General features: G+C 37.4%; 1 protein-coding gene across 4 annotated transcripts in view; it reads right to left on the bottom strand.

The window, feature by feature from the left end:
* Positions 1-19406, bottom strand: part of mcf2a (MCF.2 cell line derived transforming sequence a) — a 30079-nt gene extending 10673 nt beyond the window's left edge. Inside the window, exons 1-13 of one of the 4 annotated variants that reach the window (XR_007138380.1) lie at positions 18880-19406; positions 12364-12432; positions 10985-11099; positions 10044-10134; positions 6130-6249; positions 5661-5777; positions 5420-5569; positions 4123-4244; positions 2457-2571; positions 2246-2365; positions 1395-1586; positions 1073-1264; positions 777-948 (exon numbers count right to left, since the gene is read on the bottom strand). Coding sequence is in view for 2 of the 4 variants with exons in the window: in XM_027135110.2 (XP_026990911.2) it covers positions 777-948; positions 1073-1264; positions 1395-1586; positions 2246-2365; positions 2457-2571; positions 4123-4244; positions 5420-5569; positions 5661-5777; positions 6130-6249; positions 10044-10134; positions 10985-11099; positions 12364-12432; positions 18880-18973 (1669 nt within the window). In the remaining 2 variants the exon portion in view is untranslated. Of the gene's footprint in view, positions 1-776; positions 949-1072; positions 1265-1394; positions 1587-2245; positions 2366-2456; positions 2572-4122; positions 4245-5419; positions 5570-5660; positions 5778-6129; positions 6250-10043; positions 10135-10984; positions 11100-12363; positions 12433-18066; positions 18398-18879 lie in introns of those variants that run through there. The other 3 variants (XR_007138379.1, XM_027135110.2, XM_047802712.1) reach the window with 3 other exon arrangements.
* Between the last annotated feature and the right edge of the window lie 347 nt (positions 19407-19753).

Here is a 19753-nt window from a genome sequence, read left to right as displayed (position 1 = left end):
AAAAACAACACAACATTTAATACACTAAAAATATAATATATATTATCACATACATATAATAAAAAATATTTAAAAAAAAATACAAATAAAAATCAACATATTGTATAAAAAGATGTTTAAGTGGCAGTGTAATTATACATGCACGTACAATAGAATTTGTGCTGATTTGTAGATTTGTTAAGAACAATGCTTCTACACAGTTCACAGAGTAACCAGCTACTTTTTGGGTACAAGAGATCATTCAGAAATAAGCATTTCAGCTCCCTCATTGATCTGATGTGTGGAGGAAGTAGGAGTGATACTGATGTGATCTTACATGGCAGGGGTCAGTATCTGTTCTTGAGTTTAAGATTAAATGGTTTCTTCCTAACCTCCTAACCTCTGAGTCCTGCACAGTCTGAATGTGTGTATTAATTAACCTTAGAACTATGACTCTGAAACTCAAGTATAACCTAACTGGCATCCACCATGATCTAATATTCCATATTGTAATACATGATATTTTATTGATAGCTACATAGCATCTTATGATCCAGGAAATTCCTTTTTTACTCACTTTACTACTACTACTACCACTACTACTAATACTAATAATAATAACTATACAGTTATATATTGTTTAATAATAACTCAACAATAATAGAAAATCTTGTAATTATCATGATATCATGATTAATCATTATTAATTGCCATCTAAGTGCCACTACAGGTTAAGGGTTGAGTGTTTTGAGGTCCTTTGTGTTAGTTTAAGGTAGATAAGTATACCATCAGTGTACCATGTTTGGGAGAAAAGACTGGGGACTTGGATCGTGGTGGATTCTCTGGTCGAGGTACTACCAGCTGTATTGGCCGCACATGTTTGTCTGCTAGTTTCTTCAGGCAGGTCTGTCTAGTCTGGAATAGATTCTGTACAGAGGTATACTTCTCAAATGTCTTCTCTATATGAGTCTGCAAACAAATGGACACGAAACACAATGATTTCAGACAGCTTTACCTATACATGCAGTATATACGTGTGTGTGAGTATAATACGTCAGGAGTGGGCTGACTGACTATGAACATGAAAGTTTACCTGTAAGTGAGGAGTGAGGACTCCCTCATATTCCATAAAAAGTAAGTCTGTCTCAGCATTAAAGAGCGTTGGCGCCCCCTCCTGGAACTTCTCTAAATCGCTCAGAGCTGCCTGAGCACCTTCTCTAGAGTTCAATTTTTCTAACTGCTGATTGGCCAAGAGGCATGTGCCATCATCACACCATTTCTGGGCCTGCACACAGGACATACAGACAAATAGTTCAAATACTGATCTGGAATATGAACAAATAATAATGAAATCTTTGTTTAAGCCGATTTCTGAGTTTAACAGAAGCAGGTAGAAGAGCTTGTGTTCATCTTACCTCTTCGAGGTGTTGCAATAAGGTCTGCACTTGTATGAGTGTTTTGCATTTAGCACTGATGGCAGAGTTTAGTGTGTCACAGTGGTGTCTGAGCTCATTACAGCGCTGTACAATTAGAGGAGTGGCATAATGATGACCTGCAGCCATCTGGTGTCCATGCAATATCATCACCTGGGCCCGAGTCATTTCCTCCTTATGACACAGAAAAGAATGTCAAAGATAAGACATGCCATTTTTGGCATCAGAAAGATGTTAAACTAGTAATATTTATACTTTTTCATCTATTCCCTCATAAAATGTTTATAGGAAAAAAATATATTGAGCTTGAAATGAAACCTAAAAAGTCAGTGGTATGTGGCATAACACATTTTCCTGAATTTCCTGAAACATATTTTCTAATATTTTACTCATATACACTGTATGGCTAAAAGTTTGTGGACATCTGACCATCACAGCCCAAACTGCACGTCTTCCCCAAACTGTTGAAGCAAACAATTTTGTAGAATCACAATCCAGTGCCACTGTCCACAGCAAGTTCCATACAGACATGGTTTGGTAAGATTGGAGTGGAAGAACTTGTATAGTCTACACAAAGCCCTAGTCTTAACCCCAATAAACAACTTTGTGGTGGATAAACTGGAACATTGACTGCACCCCAGACCTCCTCACCCAACATCTGTGTCTGATCTCACTAATGCTTTGTGGCTAATAGTGCACATTAGTTGAGAACATGGATATATACTCTTAGAGGGCAACTCTAGAACACTTAAGGTCCTTTGTCCCTCGGGTCCTACAAGGGTCTATGTAAAGCTTTACAACAGCTCCCCTTTTTAAGAGTGAATTTAAGCTACCTGGGCTCGTTTCTCTAGAATATCCAGCTCTTTGATGATCTGCTCTGTCTGTGCCAGTGTTTCTCCTGTAACAATGAGCTTCCATTCCTGAGAACTCAACTTCTCCAATGAACTCTCCATCTGTGAGAGACAATACAGATCCTAAATAGACATCAAGTACAGCATTTTTGGCTTTGTTTACGTTACTTTTGGGCTCAGAAACTCTGCCTACCTCTTGAAAGCTGTGCTCATATCTCAGTAACTGCAGGTATTGCTGAAGTTTGAGGTGGTGCTTGTCAAAGAAATCATCAAAAGCCATCTCCATGTCCCTCAGCTGTGCCAGGAGTCTATAACAGAATTCAGAAACAAGAGGTTCTATAGAATACTATATAACAGTGAAAGCCAAATGTTTACATACATCTAGACCAAAGATATATCAGTGGCCTCAACCAATCACACATTTATACCCTTCTTTTTGCAAGTCAGTTTGGGTATCTACTTTGTTTACATCAGAAGTAGTTGTAAAACTAACAATTAGAGAGAGAGAGAGAGAGAGAGAGAGAGAGAGAGAGAGAGAGAGAGAGAGAGAGAGAGAGAGAGAGAGAGAGAGAGAGATTTAACCTTAGAGAGTTATTCCAACTTTTATTTAGAATGTCAATGGGTCTAATATTTAACACTATGTCAGTAACCAATCTGGAGGATTCCAGAAATTGACGTAATGACTTTTAAAAGTTTCTGCCTTATAAAAATTTAATGGAGGTTGGGGAGACCTGTGGATGTAAAAAGCCACAATATTAAATAGAGATGATATCTAAAGACTAGTGAATGGGTTGGAGGCATTAGGTACCAAAGTGTGAACTGTACAATACATCCACTATTAAAAGTCTTCCCCTGTACATCACCATACTCTATTTGGCTGTGGCACAAGGAAGAAGCCACTATTCTCAGGCCGGCATTAAAAAAAATCAAAAGCTACACTATCTGTTTGGAGGAGTTTTCAGTGTTCTCTGTCAGATAAAACAATAATTAAACTGGTTGGCAGAGGCCTAAGGCAATTATCCTAAGCATAGCACTGAACAAAATGGCAAACAACAAAGTTAATTTTGCTGGAGTGACCATCAAAAAACTCTGACTTGAACCCAGTAGACAATTTGTGGTCTGAAATAAAAAAGTATGTCTGACTGAAAAGACCCACATACCTGACTGAGTTACACCAGTTTTATCAAGTGAAATAATCAAAAACACTGGGAAAGCATTATGAGAAGCTTGTTCAAGTGTTTGATTTAAGTTGTCATGAAAAGGCAACAACACAAAATACTAAATCAACTGGAGATATTACATAGTAAATAAAAGCTGAAATAAAACATTATTTTATCTTTTATTTTGAAATGACCTCTTATGGAAATAAAATAGAAAACCTAAATAACTTCAAACTTTTAGAGATAACTTTTCCATTTTCCAATTTATTTATTTAGTGTAGTTTCATGATTTCCATCTTTCTAATACTCCTGTCTGTTCAGGTTTATTGTTATTTACCCAATTCACATGTATACAGAGGGACAAAATCTCATGCCTCCAGACCAAAGTGCAAAGCACGAGACGTATATTGAAATGATTAACTCATGAAAACATAATGTGTACATAATTCAATTGGAAGAAATTAAAACAGTTTAGAACAAAAACTATGTTAATGTTTAATATTCACTCACAAGTACATATAGATCTACATATATAGATCTATATATATCAAATATAGATCTACAATACATAAAGGCCAATAAAAAAATAATTCCAATAGAATGAAGTATTCTCTGCTCAGCTGTCATGTTAAAGTCATTCTTGTATTTTGGTTTGTAGGTCAGAGTCAGTACAGTGAATTAGTCATGGGGACTGCACACCTCTGCACTGTGTCCCAGTCCTGTGTTATGTCCCAGTGTGTATCCTTATTCTCCTCCTTCCCAGAAGCCTCCAGGCTAGAGAGCAGGTAGCGTCCCTCCCTCATCACTGAGCTGATAGCGTCCTGCACTCACAAAGAACAACACAAACATCTGTCTCAGTCCTGGCAGAGGCATAGAGAAAAGTATTTCATGACTAGCCATGCAGCAACAAAGAAACACTCAGGAGACATTGCAAATGTTTTGAATTTAAAATAATTTAAGCTTAATTATTTAGATTTATTTCATGGGAACCATTTAAGTCCCAATCAAAAACTCACCCAACCAATCAAACACTTACACATTCTACCAATCACTCTCCAAACCAATCAAACACTTACACATCCTACCAATCACTCTCCAAACCAATCAAACACCTTCACATCCTACCAATCACTCTCCAAACCAAACAAACACTTACACATCCAACTAATCACTCACCCACCCAACAAAACACTTACACACATAACCAATTACTCACCCAACCAAACATTTACTCACATAACCAATCACTCACCCACCCCACAAAACACTTACACACACAACCAATCACTGACCACACCAACCAAACACTTACACACCTAACCAATCACGCACTTACCAAACCACTCACACACTCTCTCTCACACACACCCTGCCCTTGCCTGGTTAGTGTTTGCATTAACTCTAAGCAGCACCACTATGCTAATACAATTTAACAAGTTAGGAGAAAAATTAACATAGCTCACTAAGCTCCAAGCTAATATAGCTAGTTAGCATTATTTGTATCTGGTAGCGAATCTCAGTGGCAGAGAGTCTGTCTCTGTTTTGACAGGCATTTCAGTTTGAGCTTTTAAAAACCAGGAAAAAAAAACAGTTATTATGAGAGCCAAGTGCTCCTGGCTGATCTGAACTGCTCTGAAATGAGTGATTGCACACGCACAGGTTAGAAGAACCTGTGAATCATATTAATTATAGAATATTTCATACCTTTTTTATGAATTTAGCATTACACTGCATATTGTGGAACATCTCCCAGGCAAGTTAATTCCTGTCATCACTTACATTAGAGCAGCTATAAACTTCATCATCCACATTTTTGTTGTTGGATTTATTTTTCTTTTTAAATCACAAATTTACCAAGAATCCAGAAAGCACAAATTTGTCTTGTAGGTAGCACTACAGTAGCTTCAGGCCTGCTGTTATAAAAAAATAAGATGTAAAAATGTAAACCTAAAAAAGGTATTTTTCACACACACACAGGTTGGACTTTCAGCTATACCTTCAATTTCCTGTATTTCTCAGTGTGTGACAGCAGCAGCAACTCGATGGCATTGCTCTCCTGTGATAATTCCATCTCTGCCAATTCTGTGCCAAAGGCCTGCAGCATCTGAGCAATGTCCTTCACAGTCACTGCAAAACTCTCTACAGCCTGCAAAATGATGAGACGCCTTTTCATTAACATCACCACTGCTGTCATGTATTATGTGGAAATAGAGGAGGTGTGAGTGGCAGTGCAGTACAGTTCTGAGGAAGATCCAGTCACTGTGGCAGTATTCCAGAGTGCCTCCAAATTCAGAAGTTAGTTGATTCTCCTCAATGTAGCGCAGTAAGTCAGTGACTGAGCTCAGCATCACAACCTACACACACACACACACACACACACACACACACACACACACACACACACACACACACACACACACACACACACACACACACACACACACACACACACACACACACACACACACACACACACACACACACACACACACACACACACACACACACACACACACACACACACACACACACACACACACACACAGTGTATCTGCAAACAGCTGGTGTGCAGGATTTTATCTGCAAACAAGCAGAAGCCACACCTGAGTCTCCTGAAAGCCAAGATCAGCTGATGAAACAGCTGGAATCAGGTGGGGCTCCTTTTTCATTTTAATGATTGGACAGCCCTGGTGTAGATGGTCTTACTGGTAATTTGAGCATAAAATCCTCTTGGCTGAAGCGAAAGACAAGGTCTGTGAATGTGCGTTGGAAGAAGCTGGTTGGTCTCAGTACTAACACCAGATGAAGATTTCCTGGAAAAGATGCCTTAAGGACAGAAAAGAAAAAAACAGTATTATGAAGCATGGTCCATCCACCAAAACCAACCCCACAGTTAAAAAGAAGACAGAGTTGATCGTTAATTTCCATCAGAAAATTTTAGATGCACTCATAAATCCAATTTAAATTTTAATAGACATTAAAAATTTTTTTAATAAAATTCATTATCAAATATTCCAATATTCACAATATTAAATCTTGTGCCATTCATGTTCCATGTATTAATATGACATAATTCCTGTTACATGCATTGAACATAATAGTAAATAATACACATTATACACAGGAAAACAACTAATTCAGAAAACAAACATTTAAGAAAAATTTAATTTTGTCATGCAAGGCTTGCCACCCCCCACCCCCCCTTTGTGATAGAATAATTATAATAGGGTCAGCTGGAATAATTACAATAGGTCAGCTAGCATGATGACTAGAACGCTAGATTGCATACCAAAAAGCTCTTAGGCAGGTTAAGGAAAGAAAACTCTCAATAAGCATTTCAGACTGAATGTTTTGATTCTAAATATTTATCACTTTTTGGTGAATACTTGGTGAATGCCTTGTCAAGGTACAGTAATTAAAATGGATTATCCTATAGATGATGCAGTAAATCAGCAACCAATCTATTGGGATTTGAGTGTTCACATGCACAGGTTTGAGATTATAATGGAGCTTAAAAAGTGCATAAAGGAGGATCCCATTTCCAAAATCTCCAACCTGTTTAAGATCATTAGCGTCATTCACAAATCAGTGTTTTATTATTATTATTATTATTATTATTATTATTATTATTATTATTATTATTATTATTATTATTATTATTATTATTCCTCTCTAACATGATAAGCAAGATAGCTAATACAGAATGTGTTAAAAAAAGACCTTTAATTTGCCCCCAAGTTTATTGTGCTGATGTTGCTTAATGCGGCTGTTATTGATCTGGATGACAGGATATATATATAGATATATATCTCAGGACATATATTCTTTGATGTACAGTATATGACAGGATGCAAACTGCTGCATGAATGAAAAAAATGCATGAGAAATGGAAAAAAAATTAAAAATTAAAAAATGATGTTGATGATAAACCACAAAGTGTGAAGGATTTTCTCCATAAACTAAATCCGACCCAGCGTAAATAACGACGTTCTGAACGCTTACACACCAATCCAGCTCTATAACCTTTGTTAACAGTCATTCATGAAAACATGTTTTAAGGATCAGCTATTATTATCAGTACAAATACAGGGCTTGCTTTAAAGTCTCCTGTAAAACACAGATTAACAACAGCAATGGAATGAATAAGCTAAATTCACTCTAACCCTTTAAATGCCGGAATGTTACCATTGCAGTATCCTCATTACACTCGTGTAGAACTCCGGAAAAGGAACAGGAAGCAATCATTGCAGCGGTTAAAAAAGGACAGATAATCCTTTAATTCAGCTTGTCCTCTCCTGTCATTGCCTGCACTATGCAGTACTCTGGTGGCTGCAGAACCACCCGCAGTTCCACTGACCCCCCTTTCTCTCTCTCTCTCTCTCTCTCTCTCTCTCTCTCTCTCTCTCTCTCTCTCTCTCTCTCTCTCTCTCTCTCTCTCTCTCTCTCTCTCTCTCTCTCTCTCTCTCTCTCTCTCTCTCTCTCTCTCTCTCTCTCTCTCAGTCTCACTCTCTCCACACAGCATAAACTCATCATGTATAAAGAGCACGTAGTGTATGATGCTGATGCTCAGGTATAGCAGCATGTGGCCAATCACATGTGTGCCTCACTCAGCACTTTTTTCAGGTTTGCTCCATTGCGTCAGTCAAAAACGTAATCACTGCACATTTGTCATTAGGAGCCTAGGATTTCTTAAAGTTTTTAAATTTAAAAATACACAACACATGACTATGTGTCAATCTCTCTGTGTCAGTGTCACTGTGTCAATCTCTCTGTGCCAGTTTCTGTGTCAGTGTTCCTGTACCATTGTCTCTATATCAGGCTCTCTGTGCTAGGGCCTCTGGGCCAATCTTTTTGTGCAATCTTTCTGTGCCAGTGTCTGTGTCTCTGTGCCAGTTTCTGTCTGTCAATCTCTCTGTTCCACTGTCTCTGTGCCAATCCTTGTGTCAGTGTCTTTGTGCCACTGTCTCTGAGTCAGTGTATCTGTGTCAGTGTCTGTGTCAGTGTCTCTGTGCCAGTGTCTCTATGCCAGTGTATGTGTGTCAGTGTCTGTGTCAATTTCTCTGTGCCACTGTCTGTCAATCTCTCTGTGCCAAAGTCTGTCAATCTCTCTGTGCCACTGTATCTGTCAAACTCTCTGTGCCGGTGTCTTTGTGTCAATCTCTCTATGCCAGTGTATCTGTGACAGTGTCTGTGTCAATCTCTCTGTGCCCACTGTCTGTCAATCTCTCTGTGCCACTGTATCTTTCAATCTCTCTGTGCCATTGTCTTTTTGTCAATCTCTCTATTCCAGTGTCTCTGTGTCAGTATCATTGTTTCAATCTCTCTGTCCCAGTGTCTGTCAATCTTTCATGTGTCACTGTCTTTATACCAGTCTCTGTCTTTCTCAGTTTATGTGTCAATCTCTGTCTCTCTGTCTTAGTCTCTTTGTATCAGACCCTCTGTCTAATTCAATTGTCAGTCTGTCTGTGTCAGCCTCAGTGTCAGTCTCTCTGTGTCAGCCTCTGTTTCAATTTCTTAGCCAGTATGTCCATCAGAAACTCTATCAGTTTTCAAGTCAATATGCCCGTCAGTCCATTCTTTCCATCAGTCATTCTAAATCTCTGTAAGTTCTCTGTCAATCTCATCATCATATGTTTTATCTCTCTCTATCTTTTGATCTCTCCATCACTATTTCTATTAGTGACTGTCAGTTTGTCTGTAGCTCTCTCCACCAGTCTCTCCGTCAATCTCTGCCTCAGTTTTTCTTCCAGTCTCTCTATCAGCCTTCTGCTCTTTCAGCCAGTCATTTAGCTTCTCCATCGTTCCCTCTGTCAGTCCTTCTGTCCTTCAGACAGTCTTCCTGTCATTTTCTTTTCCCTACCAGGCTCCCTATCAGTTATTACAGAATCATCACAAAAACTGTACTAATTGTAAAACAATATTTTCCATCAAGCTGGTTTTGAATACCAATGGACAGATCAGCTTTGCAGGATAAAACCTTTTCATGGACCGATTTTTTAAAACTTACACCATTTTTTAAAACTTAAACTTACACTTACAACTTACACTTAAACTGTTTGCTAGCCATGTCATAGCAAGATTACTTTTTTTTTTTTTCAAATATATGATGTTGTTATCACTAAACTTATTTTTTGTTGATGGAATGACTGCCACACTGTGTTGGATTTCCATCTTTAAGGAATTTTATAATCTAATTCGTTCTTTCTCATTAAGGTAAGCGATCTCTTGTAACTAAAGGCTAATGTGCAGTCTTGTGTCACTGTTTGTTTTAGAAAGAGCGATTCTGGGTTTTTTTTTGTCATCTTGATCTAGAAAAAAATTGTGGCATTAATTAAAAAAAATAAACTGAATTTGTTTCAGGTAATGAATTATTATTATTATTATATGTAAGAATTATTACTGTACTATGATAATAAACATGCATCGTGACATTTAAAATCAATAGTCGGATTAAAATTATAAGAACCGAGCTATCATCGCTCTCAGTGTGCAGTCCCAATAATGATGACATTGGAATGTATACATTGAAGTCCAAACATTTTACCACTAACATACATGTATATGTTGTAAACAGAGGGAAGACAGGGGTGGCTGTGATAATATATGTGATAATCTCTCACCGCTATCCTTGCAAGTGCTGTCTTGATGGAATTCCAGGTATCCAGTCTTCGGTCCAGAATGATGATAAATTTTACTCCAGGTTGACGTGCTCTGTAAACATCAGCAGTTGCAATGAAGTAGATGAGAGCATTATAGAGACTAAAGAATTAATCCTTTTATGCTTACAAACTGGAAAATGCTTGTAAAGAGTACTGTATACCCGGGCTATTCAGTTGGCAGCAAGGTAATTTGATCCGGCCCTAGTAGCCTAGTGGGAAAAAGACCTCTAGAATAAACTTAGTTTAGTCGGACAACGGACCCTTCAGTTATGAAGTGACGCGCTTCTATGAAGTGGCGTGAGCACCCTCTGATGTGAGATGCAATGACTGACAGATGAGAACATTTGTTATCATGCTCACACACGAATGTCTTTAAAACGAGCCTCACAACATATACACCCGATTAAAAAAAAAAACTATTTGCGCATCTTACAATGCAATAATGTAGTTTCAAAATACAACATGTGTACAGTATGTTTAAATGTAGGGGAAAAGTGATTTTCTGGATTTGTGTGTCTTATGGTGCAAAAATACAACATATAGGCTCCTATATTGTTGTTGTGTCATCACTCCTATTGCAAGAGGTATCTCTCTGGCCCCTCATATGGGATTATTTTCATAAAATGGACCCATGACACACTAACTGAATAGTCCTGCTGTATACAGTATGCTGCTAAATAAGGTGCATGCTTAAATAAACAAAAAAAAAGGAGAAAAACCTACATGGAAGGGGAATGACTAAATAGGTTTTAAGCATATGGTAAGATTGGTGACATAGCTATAGAACTGAAGACAAGACTGTGTTGACTATATGTGGACAGAATATATAAACTAGCATTGTTGTGCTGCATTGCAGTAAGAGAGAAGGAAAGGGAGAGAAAAGATAAATCAGTCTCACATACCGTGGAATCAATGTGAGATATGTGAGGACTTTAGCTAGAGCTTCCTCTGGGATATCACTGAAATCTGAGCATTCTGGGAGAGTAATGATGACACTAGAATCCTCGCCACGGCCCCCTGAAGAGATCAGATCACAGTGCTCGTATATCCTTGATCACGCATGTATGTTGTAAATGTGGATGGATGAAATAGGTGCAAATGGGTAAGCTTTTTGCAATGAAAATTTACAACATTCTGCTTGGCTGACTTCCTAATGGAAATAAAACCAATGCTAGATATACACTCACTGTCACTTTAACAGGAACACAAATTATATGGCAGCACCACAATGCATAAAATCATGCAGATACAGGTCAAAAGCTTCAGTTAATGTTTACAGCAAACCTCTGAAGGGAGAAAAAGTGTGATATCTATTACTTTAACCTTGGCATGGATATTATTGCCAGACGGGTTGGTTTGAGTAGTTCAGAAACTACTGATTTGAGAATTCCACACACATTTTAGATTATACTCAGAATAGTGTAGGGGAACAAAAAAAAAAACACAGTGAGTGACAGTTCTGTGGGTGGGTGGATTTGTTGATAAGGAGAAATATCAGATTGCATAGTAACTCATGTAATCATGCTTCATAACTGTGGTGAGCTGAAAAGCATATCAGAAAGAACAACACATCAAACTTTAAGCTGTGACAGTGAAGAACTAGACAGTGAAAAATTAGCGATAAAGAAAAATCACCTGGCCTTTTTCCAACCTTAAAGTTTAGGTGAATCTGTGCCCATGATAGCCTCAGATTCATAGCTATCAGAAATGGAACCTAATTTAATCTTCTATTGTTGTTGCCATCTGCCTCAAGATTTGATGTGTGGTGTATTCTGAGGCTTTTCTCCGCACCACAGATGTAAATTGTGATCATTTTAGTTAACAAACTTCCTGTCAGCTCAAATCAGTCATCCTTCTCCTCTCTCATCTACAAGGTGTTTCAGCCTGCAGACTCTCACAAGCTGTTTTTTTTTCCTTTGCACCATTCTGTGTAAACTCTGTAGACTCTTCTATAGAAAAGTGTGTGAAAATCCAAGAGGATCAGTAGTTCCTGAAATACTCAAACCAAGTTAAAGTCACAGACATCACAATTTTTCCCCATTCTCATGAAGTATGATGTAAACATTTACTGGAGCTCTTAACCTGCATCTGCAGGATTGTAGGAATTGTGCAGCTGCCATATGACTGAATCATTGTATAACTATAAATGAGCAGGTGTACAGTACCTAATAAAGTGAGAGTGTATACATAGGGCAATAATATCTGCATGCTATGAGAAATCATCTGAGTAATGCACATCATTACAGCAAAGATTAATGGGACACCATTAAGTCAAACTCACCTGATAAAAAAGCCACTTGCTTCTCGATAAAGCCAGCCACTTCTTTCATACTCACAGGAATTGAAACCTCTATGTAGAAAATAGAAAGAAATCAACATTTTTATCTCACTGAGCACTGAGAATTGAGCACTGAATGGGTTTAGTGGTGATGATAGCTACAACAAACCAACCCTGACATAACGAAGATATTTACAAGATCCAATACAATGTGTTCACATGGCAAAGCTAAGCAGAAATAATCAGCATAATCACATTAATATTTGTATACATCATCTTACCGTATCGTATGTTATAATGTAACATGCATTCTTATAAATAAGGCATTCATGCATTCTTTCTGTCTTTTGTCCCTGGGATGTATTTTTATTAAGGCAAAGAATTTCTGTGCATGATTACATCAAAACTGTAAAAAGTCTCATATAAAACATTATGTATATTATTTAGTAGCTACTATAAATTATTTGACATATAGAGTGAAATTAGTAGTAAAACATACACAGACACAGACACTTACAGTAGGAGCCAGTTAATTACTGCTGGTGTGTGTATTCTTATTTTATCTGTCCTGTAAACAACTGGGGGAGTGTTGGAACAAATCTGACCAAGGAATGATCCTCTCAGTCCAATACAATCCTTAACAACCACCCAGATTTATGCCACTGGCCAAGGACAGATGACAGGCTCCAAAAAGAAGTCTCTTCACCGGGAAATCTGATAATCTAGGATCGAGAAGTGGAAGTGACAACACCAGGGGGACAGAACCCAATTTTTAATAAATACAACAGGTTACCTCAAAACTCTGAAAGGATAATGAAATTATAATTTAGAAAAATTACAACTGTCCTGTCTTATCATGCCTGTAACCTCCAGTTCATTATTATGCCTAAATTAACATATAACCTAAACCTCAATGAGCATGCTTTTTTTATGTTTGTTATACGTGTGATCATCATTTAATTTCCTAGGAGTTAAAAGTAACTTAAAGTAAACTCAAAGTGCTCTCTAAAAGTAAAATTGAGCATGACTTTACTACATATATTTGACAATATACAGTTTCCCGAGTCATTAACTCCTGAGCTAAACGCTGTTACTTCACAAATAACACCTCTTTTCTATCGTAGTAATGTAGAGAGGCAGCTACAACCGCGTTTTGCTAGTAACAGCATTTAGCTCAGGAGTTATTGACTCGGGAAACTCCAATCTGTGAATATGTGACCAACTTTACTTAAGTCGCCGAGGCCGCTTTTTTCCTTCCCGATAGGTGAGTAACTTTGGTTTTGCGTTGTTTCACAGAACTAATATATGCTGTCCTTTGCATGATTATGCTTGTGTGTCATTTTTGCTTGTTTGTTTATCTGCAATCGTATTGTTCTTCCCTTCAGCTATGATAAAGACACATTTCTTTCCATTAGTTGCCTGGGTTACGTATGTATGTGTGGGCGGAGCTATCAATACAGGGGTGGGACCCATTTTAGTTAGGGGCGGTTTTGTTTTGGTGATTTCAAATGTCAACATTGGCTTTCAAACAACGGAGACCCCACCTAAATGTTGATATGGTGATATTTTCTGTGAGGAGACATTTGATTAACATTTATGCATTTTGTAATAGATGTAAATATGTTTTTTAAGTTTCTAATGTAGAAGAAGATTGAAGACATTCAGTTTCTTGGTAACATGTCTTTTAAATAAAATAAAAAAATTAAGAAACCCCCAAACATAAGTGATAACAGATGTAAACTTACTGTATTTTGTGGATATTCTCCAACATTAAATGTATCTAGAAATAGATTACGTTCTAAGTGGTGATTTGTAATAATGTTATGTTACATGCAAAATAAATAATCAGATATTGATATACCTGCTCAAATTGTTTTTTGGCTAGAAAACACTACATTATGAAAGTTAACATACTGCTGTTCCAATATTTCTGGTAGTATGTACATAAATCGTCATTAATTATATTCATATCAGTAAAACATACGTAACACAGGATTAATCCAGTATATTACTGGGTAACTATTTACTTAGTTTTCAGATGACAAAAACAGGTACCACTCATTAAAATATAGCTGATGCTGCTAAATAATAAATGTAGGACATTAAAACTGTATAAGGGTCTAAGAGATAATGTAATTATCTGTGCGGAGCAGGCTGCTGGGGCCAATGGAAAGGTTTGGCAGCCGGAGAGGGACGTGATGAATGAAGTCACTCAATCACAGATAAATTTTTAATGGCTGACCAAACAAGACTTTATGAGCATTAATGCACACTGACTTGGATTTACTGGTCATTAGTTTTAAGTGGATATAAAAAAAACTTTTCACGACCCAGTTTTTTCTATGTAAAACCCAAGATTGATTACAGTGGGGCAAATAAGTACATTGATACTCAGATTTTTCAGGTTTTCCCACTTACAAAGAATAGAGAAATCTACAATTTTCATTGTAGGTACTGTATACTGTACTGTACACTTGTCTCACTGTGAGAGACAAGTGAGAGCCAGAATTCTTGCTGGTTGGTAGGTGATCAAATACTTATTTCATTCAATAAAATGAAAATGTATTTTTAAAAATCATACAATGTGATTTTCTGGATTTTTTTTAGTCTCCCACGGTTCACGTGTTCCTACGAGGAAAATTACAGATCTCTCCATTCTTTGTAAGTGGGGAAAACTTGAAAAATCTTCAGTTTATCAAATACTTATTTGCCCCACTGTACTGTATGTGAGATCTTTTTTAACCTTTTATGTTATTTAGCAATCAACAAAATTCAAGTGAAAACAAAACACAAAGCTGGTTAAGTGCATAAGTGTACAAACCCCTTAAATCACAACACTTTTTTAAAGCACCAACTGCTTGAGTAAACAAGTCTCAGTATTTTTAGGCAAGAGTCTACCAACGTGTTGTTTCCCCCCATTCTTAATTGGAAAATTGCTGTCTAACAGAGGCCTGCAGTTTTGTAGCAAATAGATATTTGGTGATATCCATTATTCTCTCTTATCTTGACTAGAATAACAATCACAGGAGAAAAGAAGTGTCATAGCATGATGCTGCCACCACCGTGCTTCAACATTGGCATGTCATTGTCTGAGTGATAAGCCTGTGTTGTTTTGTGCCAAACATATCTTTAGATATTATGGCAATAAAAAAGTTGTCACATAAGACACATTTTTTAATGGGGTGTTATGTATGTTGTGATTATAATCTATGCAGAATTGGATTTTTTCCCAACTTAATTTAGCCACATTTACCCCACAGTCTAGACAACTGAAAAATGTTGTAGTATGAGGGGAGTGCAAAAAATTATATTTTAAAAATATCTTAGATACCTTAAATATATATAATAAAAATATTAAAATATATATATATATATAATAAAAATAATAAAAAATGAAAAGTTTTAAAGCATATTTCTAAATATCTGTCCTATTCCATACTTTCCCAGACAAGTCTGTATATCAATTACATAAAATTATTTCCCTACAGAATAAGACAATAAAGTCTGAAATGAATAAATGTCTAGAAATATGTTTAATGCCCAATAATTTCATAATAGAAATATTAAAGAATAGGATGTAGTAGCCTAGTGGTTAAGGTGTTGTACTACTGATCGTAAGGTTGCAAGTTTGAATCCCAAATATTAATAATCCTTTATTCAAGATATTTTTAGTTGATATTTGCTGCACTGTTTTTTTTTTAATAAAATTGAAATGTATTCATTCATCTTCCACAGAAGCATCTGTCATGTTAGCAAAATTTGAAATACCATTATAAGTAAATAAATATATTTCTCTAATAATTTAAACAATCATATCTGTCATTTTAAAAGCAGTTACTGTAGATAAGAGATAAGAGTTTAAATGCATGTTAAAATGGATGGAAAAAATACTCCAACAAATATGTTGCGTTGCTCATTTAATGCTTGAATGTTATTCCATGTTTGTTCTTCCATGCCAATAAAATGCCTTTTATCTGAGGATCCAGTCATGCCCTGACATTATGTTGTCTTTACACACACAGCCCATGGCAAAGCACATAGACATAGAGCCAGTCTTCTCCTTTATTACCAACTCTGGGCGCTCAAATGATGTTTGTAGAACCGTCTATTTGCTCAGTATGTGTACATGGATAGCTCAGCTGAGTGCTAACTAGACTGTGTGGATGAAAACTCATAACATTTTACAATTTATCTGATCCTGATACAGTTATTACTGTTAAGAACCTTAGACTTCATACAGGAAGATATGAGTGATAGCTTCCTTCTCCCAACATCCTCCACTAGGTGATCAGCCCAAATGGTGTTTTCTGAATGAATTCACCATATAATTATTTTAATAATACCCTTTGTAATCACTCTCACACACACACACACACACACACACACACACACACACACACACACACACACACACACACACACACACACACACACACACACACACACACACACCTTACATCCACTGCAGTGTATAAAATGGTAGACAACATCACCTTGATTGATACTTGGCATTATTACTGACAGTGAGTTTATTTTTGACAAGACTAACTTAACTCAAGTCAAACCTACTTTGGGCTTTGTGCAAATCTTTTACATTTTGCTGCTTTAATTAAAGTTTACTTGACTTTTCTTAGCAAGCAATTTAAACATGTCACTGGTAATGTCTAGACATATGACTATAGATTTCCCCCCACATTTCAAATACTGAACTGCAATATATACAAGTACTTGGAGGTGCAACACCACATTATTACAAATAATCTTTTTATCTATAAGTGCATACTCTCAATACCCCTTATTTACACTCCTGTTTTGACCTAATATGCCAATGCAATCGAAGCTAAAGTTAAATTTCTCACTAAGCCGGTGTTTGTGCGACTGCCCTTGTGTGAGTGTCCTTCCTTCTTGCAGAAAAGCAGTGACTCACATCCATCCACACACACACACTAGTCAAATATACTGTACACACATATATTGGCAGTTTTGACTGCTGATCATATATTCTTACCCTAAATGGAGACTTTGTTGTGAGAGCATTTAGTGTAAAAGGGAATTAATAGCTGACTGAGTGATTGTTGGGAAGAATGTGACAGAAACAGAGTCTGCTAGAGAGATTTGTAATCATTATCATGTTCTAGTATTTCTATCATGTACATTTCATGTACTTTCTCCAGTGTGGTGAGTCCAAAGTAAACAATCAGCTATACATTGTCTAGGCTTGACAGGGCATTGTTCTTAGCCTGCTTAAAATACATCCACTATAGAAATGAGGACTTGGACAACTGGAATATGGATTCTAATTGTGGTCTTTACTCTAGTGTACAGAGATATATAGGACAGTGGAGATTACATCGGTACACCAGTACATCAGTTTCTATGTACACTGAACTAATCCAAGTCTGAGAAGAACAGCTGGATCATGTTACCCTGGTCATTACAGCGTACTAACCATAACATCAGGTAAAAATAGACCTGCGATGCTGCAGAATTACCTATAAATGGAGCAGAGGCCAATAAAGTGGCACCACAAACAATCTGTGTCCTAAACAGCATATTAATACGCAATAAACAAGGTCGAAGCTTGTAGACTATTGAGGAATCAAGAGCACATCCTTCAGGTCACTGAAAACTTTTTATCAGTGTGTGATGGTGGAGGAGAGATGAGATCACAAACTGGACAGTGAAGCTAAGCATTACTGCACTTACATGCTGAGTCACTGTTTCAGGCAGGAGCCATGTTCTGGGGCTGCAGAGGGAAATGAAAAGAAGGAGACTTGGGGAAAGGGGGGTACTACTGTGCTGGTGGCTGCTCTGCCATCTGGTGCAGTGCAACGTGAATGTCATTCTCAGCATCCCATCCCACCTTAGTGAAACAGCTCTAAATCTTGTGTGTGATGAGAAGGAGATTACATACACATCTGCCAGCCAGGATGGACAGCATTGCATTCTCATTATGAAATAAATATATTAACAAATAGTTACTGTGAACATAAAATTGGGGCAAGGGGAAATTTTCACGGCATTAACATTTTCACAATACATAATCATGATATTTTGGTTTTATACTGAAAGCATATAAAAAACAGCAGTTGTAATTAAAAATACTATGAAAAGCTATAACTTCATGATATTAATAACAAGTAAAGTAAAAACATAATTATAAAAATAAAATAGTTGTACAATCCTAGCCAGCATAATCTTAGTGTATTGTGATGTCCACAGACATTGTCCAGACATTGATATCATACCGTATGGAAATATGATCACTGAGTCTTCCCAAGTCTTATCAACACTGCAAAGCCACTGCATTCTATGTGTGCATTATAAACAACAAATTCAGAATCTGGGTCAAATTTGTTTCAGGGTTTATAATAATCCATGCTGCACCACTATTATGTTTCCTACAGATGAACAATATGAGCAAACAAGCAGAAGCAGAAGTTAAAACCATGGCTGTGTGATATCCCCTAATCTATACATCCAGGTCCCATGAGGAGTTTGTGTGTGATGAGTACTCACGCTGCAGTGTGTTCTCCAGCTCAGTGCCAGCCTGCAGAAGACTGTAATAGTCCTCCATGTCTCTCTGAGGCTGGAGCAAAGATCCTGGGCCCATTCCCTAGCTGTGCTTCAGGGGAGAAGACCACACTATCGGGCCTTCCAGGCCCTCACATCCTCCCCTTCTACTGATTAGTAAAAGTAGTGAAAAGTCCCGAGCCCACAGCTGGATAAGGGCTCCTCTCCTGATAATTACTTGAAGCAAAGTATGTATTCCAGCTTCTCCGACTCAGGATGTCATCTAGGAAAATGAACCAAGAACGCACACTGCTGACACCAGGAGAGGTGTCAGACTATATACAGTTCACCCTATGCTAAAAAACAGCACACCGTGCATATGGTAGAGATATGTTGCATGTAAGGACATCATCCTGTCCGGAACTGTAAAACCTCATCTGTAAAGTGGCACTCCATAACAGCCCTCTGTCTACACACCACTGTGGATGAGAGTGCGTCAGTGCTGCAGCTCTGTGTGAGGCTGCTGACACTCCAGCTCCTCCCTCTATTGCTCTCTCCAATCCCCTGATTGGTCAGCCTGATGTAGAGGGAGGGGCAAATATGCTCCACTGCTGCTGTGTAGTCTAGGTGGAGGCTCATGCATCAGGCAACAATGAATGTTGGTACTCTCTCTTACACACAGACACACACAGTGAATGAAAATGTGGGGAAAAACATTTCCACTGCTCTGCACTCATTATTCATATCAGAAAACAACAGAGCAAAGCAGTACACTGGAAACATAAACAAACATGGATAGAGAACTTATTGTCAGATAAGAACAATTGCAGGTAGGTGTTTATTTCCAGTATTATCTAATATTTCCACTCTTTTAGGGAAA

The sequence above is a fragment of the Tachysurus fulvidraco genome, chromosome 17 (assembly GCF_022655615.1).
Source record: "Tachysurus fulvidraco isolate hzauxx_2018 chromosome 17, HZAU_PFXX_2.0, whole genome shotgun sequence".
NCBI lineage: Eukaryota > Metazoa > Chordata > Actinopteri > Siluriformes > Bagridae > Tachysurus > Tachysurus fulvidraco.
The sequence above is the reverse complement of the archived record's forward strand: the minus strand, read 5'-3'. Positions and strand labels throughout refer to the sequence as shown.